This window comes from Simochromis diagramma, unplaced genomic scaffold (genome assembly GCF_900408965.1).
Source record: "Simochromis diagramma unplaced genomic scaffold, fSimDia1.1 OVJJ01000449.1, whole genome shotgun sequence".
Lineage (NCBI taxonomy): Eukaryota > Metazoa > Chordata > Actinopteri > Cichliformes > Cichlidae > Simochromis > Simochromis diagramma.
Genome location: NW_024387274.1, coordinates 663,958 through 683,854, shown reverse-complemented (window position 1 = coordinate 683,854; position 19,897 = coordinate 663,958). Strand labels below are relative to the sequence as shown.

General features: G+C 38.7%; 1 protein-coding gene across 7 annotated transcripts in view; it reads left to right on the top strand.

The window, feature by feature from the left end:
• The window catches only part of phf14 (PHD finger protein 14), a 142,307-nt gene that overhangs the window by 55,651 nt on the left and 66,759 nt on the right, over positions 1 to 19,897 (top strand). For 5 of the 7 annotated variants that reach the window (XM_040002624.1, XM_040002622.1, XM_040002621.1 and 2 more), the window contains 2 exons: positions 13,058 to 13,120; positions 15,335 to 15,456. The exons of 1 other annotated variant lie outside the window; for it this stretch is intronic. In XM_040002624.1, coding sequence (XP_039858558.1) covers positions 13,058 to 13,120; positions 15,335 to 15,456 — 185 coding nt within the window. Of the gene's footprint in view, positions 1 to 13,057; positions 13,121 to 15,334; positions 15,457 to 16,943; positions 19,007 to 19,897 lie in introns of those variants that run through there. One more of the 7 variants, XM_040002626.1, reaches the window with a different exon arrangement.

Genomic DNA, 19,897 nt, shown 5'->3' with positions numbered 1-19,897 from the left:
GAGACATGTTTTAAAAGCAGTAGGTCTGTGCTGTTACTCATTAAAATCCTCAGTCTCAGTAATTCTGATCTCTAGCAAAGATACCATTGTTTATGTGTATAGGTTTTGTGGTTATAAATAGGAATTTAAAAACCAGCATGTCGGCTCAGAAGTACAGTGAGTAATCCAAAGAAACAGAATGTTAAACACTTTTGACTATGTTGCTCAGTTCATTTATTGTTTTTTTTTAAGCTAAAAGATGGCATATTTATTGACTTTCTGCAACCCGTCACTTGGTCTACTTTTTTTTTAAGGTTTCATCTTTCTGGTTCCAGATGGTGTTGATGCTAAAATTAAAAGTTAAGCCCCTTGTGATTAAAGCTGGACACTAGTCTGTACATTTCTAATCAAATAGAAATATCAGATTAGATATGACCACATTTGGCACAAAGTTATTATCAGTGTACATATTTATTTATTTATATATGTATGTATATACATATGATGTTGTTGTTGTTTTTTTTTGTTTTGTGTGTGTGTGTTTGTGTGTGTGTGTGCTTTGTATCCAGGCCTCTAAGGCAAACGTATTTTTGCCCACATGGTGATAGTTTTTTGTTGTTGTTTTTTTCCCCTTTTACTTCTATTTTCCAAATTAAACAGTCAAACAACAGGTAACATGCACAGAAAAGGAAGAAACAAGATTTTGGGATAAAATCAACGAAATCATATACAGTATTCCCTGTCTGCAAAAAAAAGAAAAAGAGAATTAAAAAAATTGTGTGATCATCAAGGTTTTGCAGTCTGCTTCACTAGCTAACTATATATAACTACAGTGGTCCCTCGTTATTGCGGTAGTTATGTTCTAACAATAACCTGCGATAAGTGATCCGCAAAGTAGCCGACTTTATTTTTTACAATTATTATAGATGTTTTAAGGCTGTAAAACCCCTCACTACACACTTTATACACTTTTCTCAGACAGGCAGGAACATTTTCACACTTTTCTCTCTTGTTTAAACACTCTAAGTTCAAACCTTGTAGAAAAATAAATGCAATACTATAGAATCAAGCCAAAGGCACCCACTCGACGTTTTGTCGACATTGTTGTGTTTGTTGGGGAGAAAACTTACAAACATACAGTACAGCACTTTAGAGTCAAACTGACAAACTGATAGCGATTGAAGCATTTATATCACAAAATAGTGCATTTTCTGTAAATTCTATGAATCTCGGGCCGCCATTTTCTTTGTGAGTATTTATTACACGGCGTGCTGCGGGGAAAAGCCTGTTCTGACGTTTGAGTCTAAGGTTTATTTGGAGCACCTGGCAGCTCTTTTTTTTTTTTCTCATCAGTAAACTCTCTTCATACTCTTTCACATGATTTTTGCATCGGTGGTAGAAGAGATTTGCTGTGTTTGAGTCTGAGGTGGGGACCGGTTTGCAGCATAATTGCATAGTACAGTTTTATCTGGTCTGTGTCAGACTTTTCATAACCAAACCATTTCCATGCTACAGAGGTAGCCCCTCGTTTTTTGACTGCTTTTTTCTGTTTGGAGCTACCTCCCATATGGAAAAGATATATATAAATCTTATAAAGTTTGTATCTGTCTTGTGTGAAACTTGTATGAAAAGCATACAAGAGTGGAAAAAAAGATATAAGATCCCTAGAAAAAGTATATAAATGAAACTAGTATGTTTTGAAAACTTACTAAAACAATATATGAAAGTGGCCACTTTCATGACTAAATCATATAAGCCTTATATGATTCACTCCTCTCTTCTTCCTGCTTCTAGAAGATGTGAAAGTGTTTTTTTTTTTTTAAGTTTTTTTTGATAGCTATCTTTTTTTTTTTTTTTTAAAGAAACTGTGCATTTATCATCACAGACCTCAAAATGAACACAAATAGCATAATCCAAAACCTTGCAGCCAACAAATGGGGTTCCCAGTTTTAAGTGAGAAAAGAGAAAAAAATAAAAAACAAAGCTTGGAGGCAGATTCAGAAGCATCAGTATTTATGGTTAAAACAAGAAGAGAAGAATATGGCTATTCCTAAAATGTCATTCTACTATAATGTTCAAACAAAATCAGAGTGACAGTATGGGAATCCAAATAAAAGTTAGGGGGCATAGTCAAATTAGAGAATGGAAAAGATGCAAATGCAAAGTTTTGACCCCTGAGATTTAGCCTAATAAGATTTGGGTGTATCACCTTTGGTGCAAGGGCCCAGTGTGCTCACTCTATTCCCAGGTCACACTCTTGGTTCAGCCTTGTGTTTTCAAGCCAGTTCCAACTTCATCAGATTTTTTTTTTATAAAAGCGACAGTGGAGGTGCCTTCTGCACCCTCTGGAATACCATCAATTCTAATAATATTACATCAGTAGCATCCCTCAAGGTAAGACGCTTCGTTCATGTCCTCATCTATTTCTCCAGTGCATTTCTCAGTTGCTCCGATGATGCACAGTTTCTTGTATTTTTCCAGTTTAACTCTGCTGTTAGTTCAGGTCAAAAGAGCGACATCCCTGATGTCATGGCTTCCTTCACCGCTTCTCGAATTGTTAGTAATTGTTTTTTCTCTAGTCAATATGTGATCTAGAGGTTCTCACTTGGAATTCAAGAAAATTTTCCATTGGGTTCTTCCAGCTGAGTCAGTAACACAGAGTGGTGAGAAGAGCCTGAAGTCTATCTATGAAATGGGAGTATGTTAGAACTAGAGATGGCACGATATGACTTTTTTATGTCCGATACCGATATCATAAATTTGGATATCGGCCGATACCGATATGAATCCGATATAGTGTTTTTTAATCAATAAAACTGTTTTTTTAATATTATGCTGCATTTTGTATAAGTTCATACTCAAGTTTAAAAAAAACAACAAAAAAAAAAACCACTAAAGCTATTCTGTTATACCTGTATGCAAAACATACACTGCACCCAAAATATTTCATAGTTCAGCGAAACTGATCAATCTAATAAACTTAAACCTGCTCCATCCTCCCTATTCTGGTATTTTAAAGAGTAAGCAACCTAACTAATAGGGTTGCAAACTCCCAAAAAAAAAAAAAAAAAAAATAGGGAACCACCCCCCACCTCATGATGCTTAATCGACGTAATCAACTTTAATTTGATGCAGTGTGGGGGAAAAAATGCACAGAAATCCATTATTTTTCAAGAAATAATAAATAGATTCAACATCTTTCTTCAACAGAATTGCAGACTGCACAGATGGAAATAGTACTATAGCTTACTAGGGTATATTAGACTTAATAGTTGCTATATACAGTAATGGACTTCTATACATCTTACATCACATTAAAACTTTGGGTGTAAAATTCAGATAATTATTTATTAAAAGCTAGACATTTTAAATGAGAATATGAAAGAAAAGTATGTCTTTGTGCCCCCTTTTCCCTGTTCATGCCTTATCGGCCCCCCTGGCTAAACTTTGCTAGACAGTTACCAGCCGTCAGCTACGTAGAAAAAGATCCTGGTGTAGAAAGTAATATTAAATAAATTCTAACAACTAGAGCTGGGCGATAGAACGATAACGATATGTATTGCGAAATAACTTTTTCTCGATAGAAAAATTAAACTATTGCGATAGACCTCGCCGCTCTTGTCCTCTTAAAAAAAAAAAAGAAAAAGGAAAAAAAAGAACAGCCAATCCAAATTAAGTAGCGCAGAGCCGAACCAATCACAGCCGCAGCGTCATGTCACGTGACTTGTTACGTACAGCACAAGTGCCATGCCGCACGTCTGTATTTGTTTGGGAAGCAGTCAACCGCCATTCCACCCGGGGAATGGAGGAAATGAGTGTGCCGACTAGAGAAAAATCAACCGAGAGCGTGACCGAAGGTTACCGAAGAGAAAACAGATGATGGTTCCAATGCCGGAGAGATTGTCGAACGGAAGAGCCATAGAAGTTTCGTAGTGTGAAGGTATTTCGGCTATTTCAAGTCTGATAAATAAACAGAGTAGCGCGCACTGTAAATTGTGCCGAAAGCAAGTCTGGAAATACAGTAAAGCGGTGCATGCTCAATCTGACTGGAAGCGCTAATTCATCATTCGGCTTTTGTCAGAATAAAGTAACTGTTAAAACTGTTTGAAAAGCTAAGCTATACAACAAGGAGAGATTGAGAATTTCCTTTTAGTTCTCAGTTTATTTGATATTGACAAAAGTTAGTCAATTTTGTCTGTTCTTCTGTAAAACAAACTAAGATTTATTTTTAGAATTAATATTTTGTTTCTAAGTGGAATTGACAATTTAGTCTATTTTGTTTGTTCTGTTTTGAAACTTAAACACTTTAGCGGCTGCCTTTTGTGTAGTTTGCAATATTTGCCTTTATTTATCTGAAAAAGTCTCATGTTCCTTAAGTACATCTACCCTGTTGAACTTATTATGGGAAATGAATATTTAAATCAAAACAAGCTGCTGATTATTTCACATTTTACGTGTGAGCAACGGCACATTTAAATCTTACAAATATAGTTATTTAGCTTATATCATGATATATATCGTTATCGCCTGAAATGAAAAAAAAAACATATCGTGATATGAAAAAATCTTATATCACCCAGCTCTACTAACAACAGATTATCAAGCTTAAACGTGCTGCTGTTGTTCAGCCGCTGGTTTCCTCTTTCTGGGACGAAGTGGGCGATAAACAAACAAGAGAGACGGACTCGCGACAGAAAAGCCGATCAGCTGATCATTAATCAGTTTCACGATTGAAGTAGCAACAGGAGAGGGAGGGAGAGAGAAGAAGCAGTCGCGCCATATATTGGTTGTTAAGCTTAACGCTGGAATGCTTTACAAACATTCAGAGATGAACTTACACACTTGCTTTACTTCTCTCTTGGATAACTTTCTCGGAGATGAAATGCCAGTTTGGTAGCGAGGCTACAAATACTCAACCACACCGCTGACAGGTCTCGCACGCCACAGACGCTCTATCACCTGATGCGCACTGCTCCGACGTGCTACGGTTATGAGCAGAGTTACGCCATGTCGCAAGTTTTGTGAGGTGCTTTTTTGATATTTAATGGATCGGATTACATTTTTTATTTCTCTCCAATATCCGATCCATTAATTTAGGTCAGTATCGGACCGGTCCCTAGTTAGAACACAGTGCCAGTTTGGCCCCAGACATGTGCCGAGAACACTGCTGGAGATCTTCAGGATTAAGCTGCTTTCTGATTTTCCTTGCAGCCCCAGCCACTTAGGCATTTCAGTGCAGTATTTATCTTCAAATTCAAGGTGAGCAATGGCAGCTGCTGAAAGCCCCCTGCTTTGCATTTTTAATGCTTTTATGAAGGCAGAGAGCACTGGCACTTCTCTAAAGCCATGTCTCAATTTATCAGGACTGGCAAATTGACTTCCTGCTGGCCTTAATGGCTCAAGTGTGTGTGTGTGTGTGTGTGTGTGTCTGTGTTTGTATACACAGACATTTTCCTTTGGCAATAGGCTTAACACCGCTAAATGACACCTAACTACGAGTCTTGCAGCTTGTAACTACGAGTCTTGCAGCTTGTAACTACGAGTCTTGCAGCTTGTAACTACGAGTCTTGCAGCTTGTAACTACGAGTCTTGCAGCTTGTAACTACGAGTCTTGCAGCTTGTAGTTAGTAATGTGTACTGGAGGAAAATCTTTTAAAGTCGGCCAATGAGACCCTTTTTTTTTTTTTTAATGCTGCATAGCTACGTATGTTTGATTACTGAAGACCATGTGAAGTTCTCACACTGAGTTTCATGCAGGAGCAATTCACAACCACAATCTGCCTATACATGGGAATAATATAGGACTTACCCCAAATAAATTCCAAATGATTTCATCCTGTTTATTTTAGTTTAGAAGATCCTAAAACTCAATCCAGCATTGCTTGTGAACTATTATGTAATAACAAGCAACCGTTTTGGTTTTTTTTTTAAAGCAGAAGCTTTCATCATTGAAACATATAAAAAACTGAAAGTGACAGAAAAAAATAGCTGTACCTATAAATAAAGGCACTTAAGGCACTTTATAAAGGCACTTTAGATTGCAGGATTCCAACTGTGCCCAGCTTCCAGTAGAGTGCATGTGACTTTGACACAATCTCCTTTCCAAACAAAAACAAAATAAACAATGAAAGGAGAAAAAAAGTGAATTTTGCCACGACCTAAAGACCTAAATGTCACCTTTGTGGCCTCTACGAAGCTGGCTGTTGTCAACAGGGTTGTAACATGGGGTATTTTACCAATGAGGGACTTCATTAAAATGAATTAACTATGATTAATCACAGTGAATATCAGTTTCACTATCCGCACCCTACCCTGATTGCTGTCAAAACTCTTGAACTGAGAAGTAATTCAAGTGTAACCTGTCTGATAAAATTAAACAAGCGCAAGAACTGATGAGAAACAAAATCATTGACATTTGCGATTTTGGAAATGGTTACAAAGTCCTTTCTAAGGCTTTGGGACTCCAGGGAAACCAAGGTAAGAGCCCTTATCCACAAAAATGGAGAAAACTGTGGCGAACTTTCAAACTTTCTATCAAATGATTCTAATAACACATTGGGTCGTGACCTCCTGGATAAGATGTCAGAATCCAGAACAATATCTCCAGGCCTCACTTGTCTCAGTTAAGGTTAGTGTTCTTGATTCAGCAATGAGACGCACACTGGGAAAAAATATCCGAGGGAGAGTTCCATAGCTGGCCAAAATGAACACAAGGCAAAACACATTTTGATGATACACAAGACTTTTGGGGAAATATTCTGCAGACTGGTGGGACAAAACCCTTGAATGTGCCTGAATGAAAACAATTCTGCCAAAAATTGTGGGCCAAAGTTCCTCCACATCAATGTGAAAGACTCATTGCCGTTTATCACAAGTGCTTGACCCTTGCTGCCAGGGGTGGTACAACCATCTCTTAGGTTTAGGGGGCAGTTGATTTTTCATATAGGACCACGAAGGTTTGGCTAGCTTTTTCTCTTAATAAATGAAATCATTATTGAAAACCTGGATTTTGTATTTACGCAGATTATTTTTGTCTAATGCTGAAATTGGTTTAATGTTTTGAAGCATGTAACTTTGACAAATATAAACTACCAGTCAAAAGTTTTAGAACACCCCAATTTTTCCAGTTATTTATTACAGTTCATGTCGTTCAAGTCCAATGAATAGTTTGAAATGGTACAAAGGTACAAATGTTTGTTTGTTTGTTTTAAAGGTAAGGTTAACCAAAAGTGAAAAATAACAGAATTATACAAAAAGGCCTTTTTCAGGGAACACAACATAGATTAACAATTTAAAGCTGTTCCTCAGCAATAGAGGTTGATCAAGCCTTGAAAACTACAGTATTGTACTGCAGAGGAGTAGTGTGTTGCTACAAAAATGGTGAGAAAAAGGCAATTAACAATGAAAGAGAGACAGACCATCATAACATGTAGGTGTTTCCTACAGAGAAATTGCAAAGAACATCAAGGTGCCTGTAAGTACAGTTTTCTTCACCATCAAAAGTCTCTCAGAAACAAACTAACAGGAAAAGGTCTGACAGACCCAAAGCCACAACTAAATCAGAGGACAGGTTTCTGAGAGTTAACAGCTTGCGTGATAAGCTGCTCATAGGACAATAGCTTCAAGCACAGCTTAATAGTGGTCGTAGTAAGCAAGACTCAGTTTCAACTGCGAAGAGAAGACTTCGAGCTGCAGGTTTGACAGGACGAGTAGCAGCAAGAAAGCCATTGCTAAGACGTCATAATAAGACAAATAGGCTTGCCTGGGCCATGAAACACTGCCAATGGAAGACTGGGAGGAGGTTTTATGGACTGATGAATCAAAATTTTGGTTCAAATCTTCGGTTCATCACACATTTGTAAAGACAAAGTATTCACCACGTTCCTGCTTTGTTGGTAGTGGCTCCTGAGAAGCAATTCTACAACCAATCTGTTTGATCAACACTAGTTAATCTGTGACACCGGTTAATACAAAATAACAGTCATGCTGCCTCTTTCCTTTACATTTTTGCTTATTTGGTGAAGGGGACCCCTTCCTTGGTGATAAATGATCCTTCATATCATGAGTCGAAGGTGCAGACACAAATTAATATTTTCTCACAAAACTAAAGTTTTGTGAGAATACATTAATTTGTTGGAAGGCCTAATTACAAACCAATCAGTGTATATTTATAATTACAAAGTATAACTTAAAGAACAGTCAGTTGTTCTTTAAGTTAGAAATAGAACACTGAAGCCTTTGTAATGACGCCTTCACCTAAAGTTTACTTGAGTTACGGAAAAAGGTGGACAAATGAAAAAAGGAGGCAAATTGAAATTAGCGTGTCTTCTTATGCTCTGTTAATTTTTCTAATCCTGTGCAATAATTCATGCTTCTTAAAGATGCACTGATGTACTTAATTAAAGATTGATTTTGCCTGGGACGTATGAACTGCCCACATTTTTAATTTCCTCACCTGAGCAGAGCCTGAGAGTAGCTATGCTATGTGGCTGAACATTTTTCAGCTGATCCAGCTACACTCTGTTCTCCCTGGGTTTATAGATTACTTTAACAGGCACTACTTTAATACAAAAATTATTAAATAATGTCAAGCCTTTTATTTGGTGCTTCACTCACAGGAGAAAAGGAACTATGAAGGAGCCAATTGGCAGCAATCTTGCAGTTAACATTCTTAATGATAAGTGCTCCATCTGGCAAGTGGTGCTGAGCCAAAGGCGACAGATGGGATTGTTTTCACAATCTGTTTAAATATGTTGTCAATTTTTCTTCCCCTTTTAAACTCTCTCCAGCAGCTCAGACATTTGCTTGAAATAAGGTGTTTTCTGTTTTCTCACACTCGTATTCAACTTACGGTATCCTTTTTTCTGTGAGAAGAATGGACACCAGAAAGGTTTATTTCTATGCTTGTCCACTTTGTGGCATCCACGGGTATTTCATCCGTAGTCGCTAGAAGTCATGGAATATCATTCGCTTTTTTTGCTTTCTAGTCACCATCTTTGGTTTCTGGTCATTGCTTCCAATGTAGCTTAAGGGTTTACCAACAGTGCTGTGAATGAAGTTGCGAAATAAAAGCATTTAATTCATCTACTTGGCTGGCTCACAGTCTAAACCTTATCATTTTTTTTAGTAACACCCCCTCTGACTGAAGTTTTTTCCTTCTAAGTTAATTGAATTAGCCCCCAAGAAGAAACTGTATGAAAATTATTTCTATGTGAAAGTAGAATACTTTTCATTTTATGTAGAAGATATATATATTTATTAGGGGTTCAACGATATTCGTATCGATATTGAACCGTTCGATACAGTGCTTTCGGTTCGGTACACATATGTATCGAACAATACAAAATTTGTAATTTATTTTATCAACTTTCCTTCTGACGATGCTGTCTGTGTTGAGCGCTCAGTGAATCTGCGTTCGACTACTCCGCCTAGGCTGCACTGTCGAGCGCAGATCCACTGAGGGCTCAACACAGACAGCATCGTCAGAAGGAAGAGCGCAGGGCAAGCTAGCGAGACAGAAGTTAAGCTCTCCTTGCAACATGGACCTCCCCCACCCTCATTCTGATCTGGTGTTTGGAATTATTTTGGTTTTCATGTGACGTATGACCCTGAAGGTAAGCGAGTCATGGACTAAAGTAAAACAGTATGTTGGATGTGCCATGCAATGCTCAATTACATGGGTGGGAACTAGTGTGTTAGCGCAGTTAGCTCGTTAACGTGTTGGCCGTCTAGCCCCATGCACGGGGCGATCGGCGGTAGCTCGTTAACGGAGATTTGCCGTGTTGTGGCGTTAAGGTCATTTCAACGAGATTAACCTGAAAGCACTAGTGGGAACACAACGAATATGACTGCACATTTACGCCGACATCATCCTAGTGCAAAGACAAAAACAACAAGCATGCTACTAACTTTAGCCGAGTCATTTAGACAGCTGTTAGCACATGATTCTCCTTATGCTGCTGAGAATATAGCCCAGAAGAAGCGGATAGTATAGCTTTTATTTTGGAAAGAGACATTTCTCTGTAATAAACTCTCTTTTCCAAAGATGAGTGATTCCTCAATCAGATACAGGGCTCGCAATATCACTAGCCCGACGTCCCGGGGCTAGCGATTTTTTCAGTCGGGCTACCAAAATCGATCTCTGCCCTGCCCGTCGGGCTATTGTAGGAAGGAAAAATATATGTCAATGCTTTTGCATTCTTTCAGAAATGTAGCTGGGTAATTATGTCATTGGCATCGGTGAGCCACTGTCAATATGTGACATATTGAAGTCGCGTTTGAATTTGCGCTTGTTTTTTTGCTTTCACTTTGCAATCGTGCGAACTGTGTATAGAGAGCGACAGCACTGATCTGTGAGTGATGATAATTTGTGCACCAATTCCTCTGACATCGTCTTATTAATCGTTAGCTTACTATGCAAACATGACAAGTGAAATCTCCCGCAGCAAGCTTAAACATGTGAGAGGTTGATCGCGCAGAGAATCGCTGACCGTTATGTGTGTGTGTAAAAGCAGCAGGATATATATTTTAGTTCTGCTGAGCCAAATAAGACAGGTCAGGGTGAAGAAGTGACAGCCAAAGAAAAGCTTACCACAAAACGGAGAAGTTATGACAAATCAGACTATAAGGCAAAAAGAAAGTGCAGCTTTATGGTTTCATGGACAAAATAATTTCTGTGGCTGCAATATGACGAGCTAAATAACCAGGGCTGCACATAAGTGGTCCGCAGGTGCGCATTCGCTGTCAAAATAAAAAACACGCACAAGGGTTAGGGTTAAATTTAAAAACTGTACTTTTGAGTTAAAATATATATTTATCATTTTAATAAATGACAAATTAAAAAGGCATGAAAATTTTTTTTGTATCGAAAAAATATCGAACCGTGACACCAAAGTATCGAACCGAACCGTGAATTTTGTGTATCGTTGCACCCCTAATAAATAAATATACACACACACACAAGGGGTGCAACGATACACAAAAGTCACGGTTCGGTTCGATACTTTGGTGTCACGGTTCGATATTTTTTCGATACAAAAAAAATTTTCATGCCTTTTTAATTTGTCATTTATTAAATTTTCACGGCACATTCCGCACCACATCTCTGTGCATTCATCATTTGTTTGAAGCCAGCTCACCTCCTGCAACTACTTTTCCGAGAATACGCGCTTCTTTTGTGGTTCGGACTCCTTCTGACATTTCTTTGGAGGTGGAGGAACACCAAAGTAATTGCTTAAAGGAGCTTCTTCGACGGAAAACTTTTGCGAGCCCTGTATCTGATTGAGGAATCACTCATCTTTGGAAAAGAGAGTTTATTACAGAGAAATGTCTCTTTCCAAAATAAAAGCTATACTATACGCTTCTTCTGGGCTATATTCTCAGCAGCATATTAAACATATCAGGTCCCCATAAGGAGAATCATGTGCTAACGGCTGTCTAAATGACTCCGGTAAAGTTTGTAGCATGCGTGCTTGTTGTTTTTGTCGGCTTCCACTTGTCTTTGCACTAGGATGATGTCGGCGTAAATGTGCAGTCATATTCGTTGTGTTCCCACTAGTGCTGTCAGCGTAAATCTCGTTGAAATGACGTTAACGCCACAACACGGCAAATCTCCGTTAACGAGCTACCGCAGATCGCCCTGAGCGTGGGGCTGGACAGCCAACACGTTAACGAGCTAACTGCGCTAACACACTAGCTCCCACCCATGTAATTGAGCATTGCGTGGCACATCCAACATACTGTTTTACTTTTGTCCATGACTCGCTTACCATCAGGGTCATACTTCACATGAAAACCAAGATAGTTCCAAACGCCAGAATGAGGGTGGGGGAGGTTCAATTTCGGCTAGCCTTGAGGCAGTTGTCATGTTGCAACGAGCTTAGCTTCTTTCTTGCTAGCTTGCGCTGTGCTTAGTGGGTCTGCACTCAACAGTGCAGCCTAGGTGGAGTAGTCGAACGCAGATCCACTGAACGCTCAACACAGACGGCATCGTCAGAAGAAAAGTTGATAAAATAAATTAAAAAATTTGTGTTGTTCGATACATGTGCGTACCGAACCGAATATATGTGTGTGTGTGGGGGGTCTGAGCGAAACTGAGTGTCTGTGTATGTGACTTTGTCACAAAGTGTATTTGATAATAAGGGTGGGAAGCCGCAATGACAGCCCCCAGGAGCCGAAGGCAGATAGAGATAGATCGAGGAGATCAACCCATCCGCAGGCCCCATGAGTACCGAAGACCTGAGGCTGCACATTTTGTCGACAACTGCGCGTCTGTCCGAGCAGGAGGTAGACCTCAGATGGGGTGCCCATTGCCAAAGGGCGAGAGGCAGCCAACCCCCGCTAGAGGCTCATCACCCTAGCAACCAAGAATTGCCCAGGAGTCCCGAGCCCCCTACCCCCACCACTCTCCCACGCAGAAGAGGTCCAAGAAACCCAAGACCACCACTCCTCAGAGAGTGGGTCAACGACCACAGCAGAACATCCACCCGCGCTCCCTGGAACCAACAAGACCTGTACCTGGGCAGCAATGCTCACCTGGAAGCAGTAGGGAAGGATTACCCCACTCTCCATGACCACGTCCCCACAGGGGCCAAAGCTCAGAACCGAACCAGGACCCAGCCAGATCAGTCCACAAACCACCAAGGGTGTAGGAAGACACGTGTTTGTCATTTCAGTACTCTTCCATAGATTTCATTTCAAGACTCTTTGAGTTCCTTGTCTTCATGATATACAATGTCTCTTCTTCAAGCTACCTTTGGCAGCCCCTCCCTGTTCCTTCAAGGACACAATCTAAGGCAAATGAAATGAACCAAGAATGCCACATTGCTTGAAAGCCTTTTATAAAGCAACCAACACCTGGATTACTAAAATTAATTTCTTCTCTGATCTGGATTTCAGCAGAGAAAAATCAAGCTATAAGGTGTCAGACAAGGCTTTGACCCACCCAGAAATAAAAATGTCTTAATTTCTTCTTCTTCTTCTTCTTAAAATTATATTGTATTGTTTTGTATTTTGTATGGCATTACCATTTCAACCATTTACATTACCGCTCGGATTTTTAATTTATTTTTTTAAATAGAGAACCAGAGGGCAGAAGAGGAAGAGAGTTCCAGTCTGTGAGGAGCGAGAAGATAAAATTGAGGTTTGTTGCTTTATTTCTCTACAGAAAAAAAGGTATTGTTCTAAACAACATGTTCTTGAGAAATTCAGTTAAGCTCTTCTACCTGCCCATGTTTGCTTCTTTGTCGCATTCTGTCATTCCAGGTTTTTTTTGTTTTTGTTTTTTTGCCTTTTCTTACTCATATTTGCCAGTATTGTTCCTCTATTGAAATTAAAAAATAGTTAATTGTTTCTTCAAGAAGAATCCTACTGTTTAAAGGAACTGACTTTCCTCACAGTACAGATTTCAATACATACTTTAAGAATGTAAGAGGAAGAATGCAAATGTTTTTAAGCTTTTTTTTTCTCTCCTTTGCCAAGTTTGTGATTGCGAGACTGACAGAAAAGGTCAAGCTGGGCTAATAAGACCAAAGCTGTTTACCCCTTAGCTTAAAACACTGGTGAGGTATTGTCGTCATTCTGCCGGGCGGGCAGTGGGCAGGTGAACACCTAATTTGTAAATGCATTAACTTCAAATAGATATCACAGGTATATCTATGACAATGTTGGATGAGTTTGAGGTCAGAGGTCAGAGAATCTTGTGACTGTGATAACTCAAGAAGGAAGTCAACTAGAATTTTGAAATTGATACTATAGGTGCATCTGCAAAGAAAGTCCAAAAAGAAGTCTTGGACAAATCTCAGTCACTTTGACCTCAAAGTCAGAGGTCAAGTGTTATGAAAATCTTGTGAACAAGGCAAATGTGTGTCTACTAGGAGACTGAGGGGTACATCTGTGTATCTGTATTCTTATACACAAGATTGTACAGTACACAACTTGATGTGTTGTTGTTTATTTTTAGAATTTGTTGTGCTCATGACAGAGTTGTAGAAACTTTTGTACATACACAGTTCAGTTGATTTTAATGAACAAGTTAGACAGCCCTGATGCTGATAATCACTGTTTAATAGCAATTGCCATTGTGCTATGTGCAAAAATGAATTCAACTACTTTGGTTTTGGGATGCTCATGGATGATTCCAAGTTCTGAATGTTGTCTCAGGTACGTAATAAACTCAGAGCAAATATTCCTATAGACTGATGGACTCATTTCATGAAAACGTCATTACTACTGGCATGTTGCTTTAATCTGATCTGTCATGTTTCCTAATCGTGGTACAGACTTTATAGTAAAGTTGCATTTTATAGGAACTTCTGTTGAAAAAAAAAAACAATTCATTAAGTTTTTTGTGAATTTTCTGAGGTTTAGGTATGCCTTAAACAAGTAAAGATGCAAAAATTTTGTATTTTACAGGCTCCAGGATATTAATGTTTATGTCATTTTTAATAACACATGCACAGATAAAAGGAATTATGTTCCTGTGTATGCTGATCCATTAATGTGACTGCTTGGTTCACATTTGTAATCAGTGAGGTAGGACATTAGGGAGATTAGGACAAAGTGGACACACTTGGGAACACAGCTGAACAGAATCTAACTGATAAGAAGCAAAACTGAATATCATGCACATGAGACAGGGGACTAAGAAAATAAAACAGGATATGACCAGTAAACATGCTGAGACCCAGGCTAAGATGTTTGAACGTGACACAGGGACCGGAGATAAACAGATGACTGATTACCACAGGAAACACTGAGGACAAGAGACAGAGACAAAACTAGAACAGACTGGGCACGAAACAGAAATAACACAATCATAAGAGCACAGAGGACAAACAAACTCAGAAATGCCAGGGAACAGTGTAATCCTCAAAGGACAAGATAGTGAACTAGAACAGTAAATCATCTCAGATCCAAAAGAAATAAATCACAAGTCAACAACAAAACTCAAAATACTGGGTCAAAGACCCAGGACCACAACAGTTAGACACTATGTTTTTACCATTTTAGGGGTGAGTACAATAACCAACTTCAGTTTTATCTGAATTGAGAAGCCAGAAATTAGAGGTCATCCAGGTCTTTATGACATTTATGCAGTTTAACTAATTGGTGTGTGTCAACTGGCTTTATGGATAGATAAAACTGGAAATCATCTGCATAGCATCCATAGAGCTGTTTTAGTAGTTAATGTAAAGTTTCAATAGGGGCCTTGCCCCAGTTATCACATTCATCAGTTATATTGTGGAAATAATGCTTTAATGTACTTCACATCTTTCCCCAGTTTAATACTCATTATTTTTTACTACTCAACAAGCACTCATACAGGTCTCATTCCTAATCAGCCTTGTTTCCATAGGAACCTCTGCCACGGGAACGGCGACAACGCCAGTCTGCAATGCAGAAAAAACCAAAAGCTGATGACACGAGGACTGAGTGTACAACCTGCAAAGGACCAGGCGACAATGAAAACCTTGTGAGGTGAGGTAATGCAAGTGTGTGTGTGTGTGTGTGTCTCAGTCTCAGAGGTTATTATTTGTGTGTGTGTGTGTGTGTGTGTGTGTGTGTGTGTGTGTGTGTGTGTGTGTGTGTCCCATGACGCAACCATATCCTCCTGATGATTAAAGTTCAGTCTTCATTAGGCTCGGGCTGCCTATGCTCTGCAGAATGAGGGGGTTGACGATTTCTTCTCCATAGGCGCTCTATATTGACCTGCCACATACATTTGCACAGTTCATTAAGGCATAATGAACAGCAGAATTTCTTCTACCCCTGATGTCAGGTGTCTAATAAACAGAATTCTTCTTGGCATTTGGCATTCTATGAAAAAAATAATTTAAAAAAGTTGGTAATAATGGGGACCTTGTCAGGACATTGCCCTGTGATGAAACCCTCAGATTTTTTTTCCCAATTATTCAGACTTCCCACTGAACACAGTTCCCTTCATGAACATTGTCTTGTTGCTCTAGAGTGCACATAGACTTGTAACTTTAAGCACCTTATCAGTTTTTAAAAGGTTATGTTGAAATATAACTTTAGCCGTTCTATTGTAAATTCAAAGATGATGCATGAAGTCACTTGTGTTTTTCATTCATTTTTGTAAAACATCTGTCCTAATCTGCGGGTGTTTGTTTGTTTGTTGGTGCAAAATCAACATTTGCTTTTTTTTTTTTTTTTTCAAGCTTTTGGATAACTTTAGAAAGGATTCAGCATCAATTCTGTAATTCTGCTACAGTTTTATTGCAGTGACTAAATTATAAATTCTAATCTCTTCTACTTTACTCATTGTTTCAGTTCCATCATTGATTTAAGTCATTCAAAAAAAGCTTGACACTCAGTGGTCTCTAGCGTGTACCGCTCTTCTTTTTCTTTACTCTGTATAAATAATGTGGATAGTGTGAATTACTATGTGCTCTAGAATTCACTGTCTTCTTTTCAAGATCAGACAAATAGTGAAGCAACAAATGCACATCCTTTAAATTAAAAAAAAAAGTGCAGAAAATTCTATTGTGACTATTAAATACCCCAATGAGTGACAGGAAACAAAGAAGAGTGCAAACACTTTTTTGGTGTTTGGATTCTTGTGAGTTGAAATGAAACCATCATCTATCATCCAGCACTTGTACTGGGTTGATTCAGGCATCCTATTATTAACTAGAGTTTTATTCAACAGTTTAAATCTTTAATGTCTTTCCTTTTGCAACAATCTGCTAAGTAGTGTCTGTAGTGTAAAGTATCACACTAATGTAGAATGAATGTTACAAATATTCGTTTTTCATTCACATTGACATGTCAAATACCTTTTCAGGACCAGTGTCATTTTAACAGATTGGAATGAGCTCAGCACTTGAATACTAAAGTATTTGTGTGTTATTTTTGGTGCTCTTGAGGCAGCATTTGAGTTTCAGGGGTTCTGGTCGGGGTGTGAGGTGTGCTGCCCTGACTCTTTCTATCTTTGCATTGCACAGGTTGTGAGAGCTGGGGCAGCTACCTCACCTCCCATAAGAACTCGGGACAGATGACCGTTGGCTTAGAGAGAGAGAGAGAGACAAATTGAAGCATTTGAAGAATGGCAGTCAAGTCAGACTGAAGAACGAGACCATCACGCCGCCCCACAGCCACCTCTGATCCAAACTGGACCAACGAAATTGAGCAGATCTGTGTGAATCTAAAACATGGAGCCCTACATGATGAATTGTTGTCAGACACAGTTATATTTCATTTTATTACTATATTTTTATTAGTGTTGGACTCTCAACTGCTTGCACATATGACCATTAACTTATCTTATTATTTGGACACAGCTGCATGCAGCAAGACATGTTAGGATTTAAACACTTTTGACGACTGACTAAAATACATGAGCAAAAAAAAAAAAAAAAAAAGTAGAAAATGACAGCGTTTACTATTAAGCCACCTGAAATTAAGATCTGTAATACATTTGAGTTATCTTTAATGGTTTTCATGAAATATTGTCATTACTTCTTTAATGTGTGCTGTATTTCCTTTTGAAAATTGTTTTAGATTAACATTAGACGGTAACAGTGAAACATGAACACCCGTATTGCTCTGTTCATTAAAAAGAAAAAAAAGAAAGCAATTTAATGCAAAGTTCAGTTGCCCACTTTGTGGCTTCCTTAAGATTGATTTCAAGTATAATCAGTCGAGTAGGATCAAGCTTTCTCAATGAATAAAGCAGCTAAGTTTGTTTGGTTTAGCGTTTAACTTCTTAAAGGAAGTCCTGTAGTAAGCTGAATGTGCTGCTGTGGAGCACTTTAGACTATATCTCAACGTAACCCTCTCTATGCGTCTAGGCGTACTCCTGAAACCAGCGTTTCGACATGCTTTGCTTTGCTTCTACTCTGGTGTGCCACACATTTGACCTGCCTGTGTGACCTATCGAGTTCTGGTCAATGGTGTCTATTATTAAATATGGTTAACTGGAAACATTCTTGAACGTGGGCTTTTCTAAAGTTGATTGTTGTGTTGTGTGCTGATGAATACTGAGGAGAACAAATATTAAGAAACAGGATTATTATGTACAGAAAATGCAAAATCTCTAATACACAAAGTTTCTGTTGTATCACGTAAAGGAGTAAAGTAATCAACTGTGGTAAGCAGCTGTAGTCGGAAGGAGCTAGTGTAGTTAGCAGTTAGCAGTAATAGCACTTAAATATTAGTCCTAATGTCTTTAGTGTCTTTAATGTCTTTACGCATTTAGAAGTCTTCCTTTGTCTCATATCTTGAAGTGACAGTTAAACTGACGTCCTCAGAAAGAAGCGCAGCTTTGTTTGCATGTCTCCGGTGGCCCGAAGTGCTGTCAAAACAATATCTTATTGCTGCTCTCCCAGGGCTTCTGACAAGTGTCAGATTCTGCCCTCAAATGTCACTCCATTGCCTATTTGGGGCCATATATGCATGCTTTTGAGAACAGTTACTGCAGTTGCAGGCTTTTTACTGCTGTTTGCTTTTTCCAGAGTTTGTCCAGAAACAGCACCACATGGAGTTTTCTCTTGGGATAAGATTGTAGAATGACCTACTGACTCCTGACCAGTCCTTATCCCATTACTCCTAGTCAGTCTCAAAGACTGCATATCAGTTCTACAGTGCATGGCTATATCAGATCTGTACCATAACTTCAAACTGAAAATTAGTGATGTTGTCTTGTCGCTTTTGAAAAACAGGTAGTCATTTAGTGTGATGCAGTGTACAGTATTTATTAAAAAGGCCAAACATGTCTTCACTTTGTGCCAACATACTTAATTGTAGTAACCTTAAGCTTGTGTTGCCGAGTTCGAACTCTGATTTGTGACGTGTTCGAGAAGTTTCTTTGTCTGGCAAATATTTGTTTACAGATGTGCTTTTAAGGGATTCTTTCTGATTAATTGTGTTTTGTGTTACTGTCATTCTGTATGAAGTAAGAATGTGAATGTTGCATATGTATTTGTACATGTATATGAAGTGTTTCCTATGGTCTATAGCTCTTGAAAAATAAGCAGAGCTTTAATAAACTCTTGACTTTTTCACCTTATTGTTGCCATGATAAATGACTGTCAGACAGTTAATTAATTGTTGTAAAGCTGCGGCATGGCGGTCCGCTTGTGCATGTAGTGCCCTCTGTCATCTGTGATTTATCGCCTGCGAAGGGGCCTTGTTGGTGGAGGTGGGGGCAGAGGAAATATTGCTTCTTGGCCTACGTAAAGTTTCAACAGATGTGGTTGATTGTGTTATTGCAGTGACAAAATTTTTACGAAACAAAACAAAGACGGTAAAAAAGCAAAAGTAACTACAAACCTTCTATTTGTAGGATGTTAATGTTTTCTTTTTCGGTTTTCATACTACAGAAAATCGTCCACGTTCACAATTAGGTCCGTGGTTGGACAAGCCGAACAATGGAAAAAAAGATTAAGAACAAAAGACACTGAAGTCAGCCCTGAAGTCAATAAACTTGTTGCTAACTGTACATTAACTGTAACATAGCATACATGTTGTTATTAAGCCAGCTGATGTCTTTCCGTAATAGGATGTAGATATGTCATAGGCCTAACGTTGGCATACAAGTGATTATTATCATTACGGAGCAGTAAGTCAAATACAGGCCACTAGAGAGAATACAGAAATGTGTGAGAACCTTGGGCAAAAAGATGGACACAGCCACTATGACAACATTCTTTGATTTGTAAAGTCACTATATTGTAGGCTTTGAAATGTATTTTTTCAAATTTATTTATTTATGAGACAAAATGACCATATTTGGGCAAGCGAGTGGAATGCTATCAGCTAACACTGCCTTGTTTGGACACACATAGTTGTTAGTCGGCCAGTGCTGCGGTGAAGTGGTTAGTGCTACGACCTCAGAGCAAAAAAGGTTCTTGGTTCGAACCCCGCTTGGAACAGTTTTTGTGTAGTACAGGTATTGCAG